The sequence below is a fragment of the Orycteropus afer genome, unplaced genomic scaffold (assembly GCF_000298275.1).
Source record: "Orycteropus afer afer isolate SDZICR_OR568_19922 unplaced genomic scaffold, OryAfe1.0 scaffold00327, whole genome shotgun sequence".
In the NCBI taxonomy this organism is placed as follows: Eukaryota; Metazoa; Chordata; class Mammalia; order Tubulidentata; family Orycteropodidae; genus Orycteropus; species Orycteropus afer.
This window is the reverse complement of record NW_006921914.1, coordinates 2,850,431-2,856,891: the sequence shown is the minus strand read 5'-3', so window position 1 is coordinate 2,856,891 and position 6,461 is coordinate 2,850,431. Positions and strand designations below refer to the sequence as shown.

At 42.4% G+C, this 6,461-nt stretch overlaps 1 protein-coding gene across 1 annotated transcript in view; it reads right to left on the bottom strand.

The window, feature by feature from the left end:
* CENPI (centromere protein I) overlaps window positions 1-3,059 on the bottom strand; it is a 119,237-nt gene extending 116,178 nt beyond the window's left edge. Inside the window, exons 1-2 of the mRNA XM_007952194.1 lie at window positions 2,873-3,059; window positions 1,481-1,618 (exon numbers count right to left, since the gene is read on the bottom strand). Of these exons, the coding sequence (XP_007950385.1) occupies window positions 1,481-1,618; window positions 2,873-3,059 (325 nt within the window). The remainder of the gene's footprint in view (window positions 1-1,480; window positions 1,619-2,872) is intronic.
* Window positions 3,060-6,461: the final 3,402 nt, after the last annotated feature.

Below are 6,461 nucleotides of genomic sequence, written 5' to 3'. Positions count from 1 at the left end.
GATAGAGCCTGGTGGAACCACTGAGACTATGGTCCCTAGTTGCCCTTCAGGTTTGGAATTGAATGCACACCTGTGGTTTCCAGCCAAAGAAAAGACAGGCATATGAGTTGAACATTTACCTGAGGTAGATACACTCCTTGGAGAGAACAATCATGGGAGAAATAGAGCCTGTTTCTGCATAGGGAGACAGTTCAGAGGGCAGTAGTGCATGGAGGGATGGACAGGGAAGAGGTAACTGTCAGGAGGTAGGCGAGCTGTTGCACTGTGATAAATTGTGGTCAATGTCATGAGACAAATTGTATGTGACCTGCTGTATGGAAAGTGAATTTGCTCTGTAAATTTTCACCTAAATCACAATAAAAACAAGCAAACAAACAAACATTGTTTACATTCTATTTTGGTGAGAAGTGACTGGGATCTTAAAAGCTTACAAGCAGCCATCTAAATGCAACAATGGATCTCTCATTGTCCCAGAGCAATGAATGAAAACACCAAAGATGTATGGAGACAATTAGTCTAAGGGACGAGTGGTCCATGCAAACCTCAGCCTATGTGACCATGAGACCAGAAAAACTAGATGGTGCCCAGTTACCACTGTCAACTACTTGGAAAGGGATTAGTGCAGGAGATCATGGATAGAGTGCGAGAACAATGTGGAACAAAATTCAAAATCATAAAAAAGATCAGGTTTATTGGTCTGATAGAGCCTGCTGAGACCCCCAAGACTACGGCCTCTAGTTACCCTTCATGTCTGGAACTGAACTCACTGCCATGCCTTCCAGCCAAACAATAAATAGACAGGCATATGGGGTGAACATTTACATCAAGCAGAAACACTCCTTAGAACAATCAATCATGGGAGAATAGAAGGGCAGTATTTGCACAGGGAGATAGCCTAGGGTGTAGGAATGCACAGGAAGGAAGGACACAGGGAGGAGGTAATAACTACAGGGAAAAAAAGAGAGCTGTTACACTGTGGAGAATTGCAGTCAACGTCATGAAACAAAATGTGTATGAACTGCTGTATGGAAAATGATTTTGCTCCGTAAACTTTTACCCAAATCACAATAACAATAAAATATCTTCCAAATCTGAATTTGGATGCAACAATTTAAAAGGTTCTTTTCTAGTAAAAAGAATACTGATGAGGTATTATTCATTTCTTTCTAAGAACTCTTCCCAACATCTGCCATTTAGAGCAGGAAAGAAAACATTTGCACAAAAGAAAAAGCATCTTGACTGATAAGAGTCTACCCATTTTATCTGTAAAGATAAGTGACAACTAGCCATTTTCAGAATATGCACACAGAAACTCTGGCTCATAAAGTAATTTGAACACAATTTTATAATTTTATCAGATTCGTCTTAGGAAGAAAACAGCAAAAATACAGAACTGTAACTGATTCCAATGAACAAGCTAATTAAGTGCAGAAGGCAAGACTAATAGCAATCTAATGACAAATGTATTCCCTTTACATACCGAATTTGCCACTGAGTGCCACATTTAATAGAATGTCAATTGCTCCTGGTTCTAAGCCATTCTCCCAAGCCACAGTTTCAATAATTTTCAAGTAGTTTTCCACGGTTTTACCTTTATTCCGTGAAGTTTTAACAGGACCTGAAAAAAAGGAACAGTATTAATCAGCAAAAACCAAAACCCAAACTCACTGCCACTGAGTCAATTCCAACACATAGTGACCCCCTTGGGAGCTCTGGTACTATAGTGCCTGAGGCACTTGACTGCTAACCACCAGCTACTCCTCGGAAGGAAGGTTGGACAATCTACTTCCGTAGTGATACCGCCTCAGAAAACCAAGGAGGGGTCGCTATGAGTCAGGTCTGACTCAATGGCACGTAACAACAATAGTGACCCCCTTTTGGGTTCCTGAGGTGGTAAATCTTTACAGAAGTAGATTGCCCAGTCTTCCTTCTGCAGGGTGGCTGGTGGGTTTGAACCACCAACCTGCTGGTTAACAGTCAAATCCCTTAGGGACTATAGAGGGACCTTAAAATTCTTTCAATCTTCAACAGTTAAATTTTGGGATTCTTTAAAGGGAAATATTTATGTTAAAAATTTCTTCCTAAAAACCCTTCAAAGCCTTTAAAATTTTAGAATATTTAGAATTTTGCACTTACAGTGAAAGAAATAACAACTTTAATGAAAAAGGAATCATGCCCTAGCATCAAAGCCTTCAACCATTACAGGACAACTATGTCAATGTTGACATAGTTGACAGGACAACTAACTTAGTTCATAAAGTTCTACATCCTACTTTGACGAGTAGCAACTGGGGTCTTAAAAGCTTGCGAGTGGCCATTTAAGATGCAACTGTTCATCTCTCCTCATCCAGAGCAAAGAAAACCAAAGTTGCATGGAAACAATTAGTCCAAAGGACTAATGGGCCATTAAGAACTTCAGCCTATCTGATCCTGAGACCAGAACTACATGGTGCCCAGCTATCCCTGCCAATCCCCAGATAGAAATCAAAACTGGAGATTCTGGAAAGAGTGTGAGAAAAATGTAGAACAGAATTTTAAAAACAAAAAAGACCAGGGTTACTGGTCCAATAGAGACTGGTGAAACCCCCAAGACTATGGCCCCTAATCACCCTTGGAGCTTGGAATTGGACTCACTCCTGTGGCTAACTTTCATCCAAACAATAGACAGGCCTATGAGCTGAACAACTACACGAGGGAGACACACTCCTTAGAACAATCAACCATGGGAAATCGAAGGGCAACCTTTGCACAGAGAGAAAGCTAGGGAGGCAGGAATGCATAGGCAGGAAGGAAAAAAAATCCTTTTAAAAACTTTCAAATTCTAAAGTATTTTTATAGAAATAAGACTTTCATAAGGGAAATAATCAGTTACCTTTTTCAAAGTATCTCAATGCTATTGGCAGAGCCTCTTCAGCATACTCATAATCTTCAGGTGGACTGTTTTGTCCATGTTTCAAGATGCTTTCAAAGTAGCTCGAGTTCTCTTGTATTTGGTCTGACAGCCTACCTCGAGAAGTCCTCTTCTGTGCCCGCAAGTTAACTCTTTTTCGAGCTGACATTACCACGTATGTTCTATACAGAAACAAGTGTCAATTACCGGTTAATCAGTCAAACGTTCCCATTTTTTCCCACAAAGACAGGGGCCATACCTGGCTACTTTTGCAGTATTAAATATAGTTATCTACCATAGAACAGAAACAAAATATATTGACAAGAATCCATGCAACAAATTCTATAGGTTAACTTTCTCAGAAAGCCCTGACCTAAATAGAAACAACTCCCTGAGGTAACATTCATCAACTGAACTGGCCTTGTGGGGGGAAAAAACAGTTAAGAATATAGGCGACACAGGAAGTTCATTCTTAAACTGGCTTTATCATAAAAGTGACCCTGAAAATAACCCAGGAGCTCTGATAGCATAGTGCCTAAGGCCATTTGAAAAATAACCCAACTCATAAATTCAGTCTTAATTTCTCCACTGTTTTTCTCCCTTTCTCCTTGATTTTGCTTTTAAACTTTATGTCCCCCACTTTGGGAGTGCTAAGTTAAAACTGCATAGTTTAAAAACCAAATAGGTGGCCAAACTAGAGATTCTCAGAATAGAAACATTACCCATCTTTTTATTCACTTATCCAGTAAATAATTACTCAACAGTAACTATATGCCAAGCACAGTTCTAGGTACCAAGGATGAAATATTAAAAGACTCAAGTTCCCTGCTCTCATGAAAGCAAATAAATAAGGAAATAATGAATAGAAAAGCACAGTGATGTGATAGAAACAGAGTGGGAGTGGGGGCCTACTTTGGAATAAGTGGTCAGAGAAAGCTTCTCTGAGGTGACCTTTAAACTGAGATTTGAATGCCAAGAAGGAACCAACCATGTGAAAATCTCGTGGAAAAGTATTCATGGAGCAGGGAGATCAGGATGTGCTAAGACCTTAAAACAAGAGCTTTACATGTTACAGAAATAGCAGCAACACCAGTGTGGGGGCACTGGCAGGAAAGAGGTAAAGGGTGGTGGGACATGAAGTCAGAAAGGTAGCCAATGACTAAATCATACTGGGACTTGCAAGCCAGAGTAAGACATTTGGAATTTATTTTAAGTGTCATGGGAAGGGAGTGGGGAGAAGTTAGGAAGGGGAGGGATACCATCTGATTTATGTTTTAAGATTTTAACCGTTGTGTAAAGAACAGAATGTTGGGGTCAAGAAATGAAAATAGACCAATTAAAGGAGTCTTGCGGAAGTCAAGAAGAGACATGACTGTAGTGTGCTGCTTAAGGAGCAGCAGTGTAAGAGATGGAAAATTAATGAATTCATGATGTGTTTTGGAAGGATAATGGATAAGATGTGATCAAAGAGCTGGATGTAGGGAAAAGGAAAAGTGGAACCAAGAATGACTTCTAAGTTTTGGGCTCACAATGCGAAAAACTAAGGGTTTGATTGGAGTCTTAACGCAAACGCACCCTAGAACAGATGAGGTCAGAACAGGCAATAAATATGTGGCCAACCCAGTGGGAGGGTCCAAATTCCGAGCTCTTTCCTAGGATCCACGGCAAAAAGGGCTGGCAAGCAGCTTCTGATCCCATCCCTCTGACCTGTTCCATCGCTTCCCAAGTATTCCTTTCACAGTCTACCCCAGCGGGGGGCGAACTTGGCCACAACTACTGGCACACTGAACAGATTCCTGGGCTGGGAGTGAAACCAACCCACGACATTTTTCAGGGTAATCCTGCCTGCAAAAACTGAGAGATCCCCTTTGCTCTCGTGTGTACTATTTCTCAGGGTGTCCCTGTGTTCCTCACCTGGTACTCCAGCCCCGAATCGTCCGGAATCACAATACCGCTTCCCCAATTCAAATACGCGTGCCCCACCCCGCGCATGAGCCTCTTGGGAGCCCAAGCCGGCGGCAAGGTGGAGCGACGCGCTCTACTGAAGTCTGATTGGTTGGGTTACAGCGCTATGGCGCGAGACAGCGCGCGCGCCAATGGTGACGTAGATGCAGTTTCGGAGTACTACTGGCTCCATGAGCCCCACCCAGCTCGAGGGCTCCTGGAATCTGTGTGGTTGCTGTCGGAGTCAGCCGATTGGCTGGCGTTTCCACTGTTGTCTTTTGTGTAAAACGGGGCAATTAACGTCTTGATTCTTAAAATTAACATGATAAATGACAGTAATCATTTTACCCAGATTGACCCCAAATGTCAGGATTTTGAAGCTATAAGAAAATATGAAACTGCAAACTGCATAATAAAGTCTGCTTTTCCCAGGCTTCTAGCCCTGGTGGCGCAGCGGTTAAACACTGGGCTGTTAACCAAAATCGGCGGTTTGAACCCTCCAGCTGCTCCGTGGGTGAAAGATATGGCAATGTGCTTCCTTAAAGATATGCAGCCTTGGAAACCCTATGGAGTTAATTTTACTCGGTCCTAGAGGGTCGCTATGAGGAGCTCTGGTAGCGTAGTGCCTAAGGCACTTGACTGCTCACCAGAAGGCTGGCAGTTCAAACCTTCCTCAAATCGGAAGGAAGATGGGGCAATCTACTTCCGTAGTGATACTGCCTCGGAAACCCAAGGTGGGGTCGCTATGAGTCGGGGCCAACTCGTCGGCAAGTAACAACAACAACAGAGGGTCGCTATGAGTCAGGAATCGTCTGGATGGCAAAGGGTTTGGTTTATTTAGTTTTGGTTCTGTGACCTCTGGGACAGTCACTTTCCGCATGTGAAGATAAGGATTGGGAGGAAAGAATAGTTGGATCTGCCCTCCTTTTACACTAGGATGGGGGTATGGATACCCTCTAAGGTTTGCTGGAAACCTGGGTCCTGAGTCAGATAATGTGGCACCTTGGAAGCAGCAGGCAATAAGCAAAGAAAAACTCCTAACCTTGAGGGATCAATCGGCATTAAAGAAAATAGCTAAAACAGCAACAAGGGCTAAACTTGGTCCCTAATTTAATCTCTTACTGGAGTAGGAATCAGAGATGAAACAAATTTAACCACGCTCATTGATTTTTGAGGGCCAAAACATATCTATAACTGGGCAAAACTGTAGGAGAAAATTTTGCAATCATATGGAGTGTGAAAGAAAAAAAATAACAGCCATCTTACTTTGATTTTTAGGGTTTTTTCTTACCCACAAAACCAAAACGTAACCGTTAAAAAGCCCTGACCCAAACGGTAAAAGTTTTGACTTATTTCACCAGAAACTGCTCTGCAGCCTGGTAAATGTTGTTCCAGTGTAATCAATAACAAACCTATTACTATGTGATTTTAAAAAAGCTCAGCTGCTAACCAAAAGTACATGGTTCGAGCCTACCAGCCACTCTCAGGAAGACAGACTGGCAGTCTGCTTCCTAAAAGATTTACATACAGCCTTGGAAACCCTACGGGGCGGGGCAGTTCTCTTCTGCCCTTAGGGTGGCTCCCTGAGTTGGAATGACTCCTGGCAGCGGGTTTGGGCAGTGAGTTT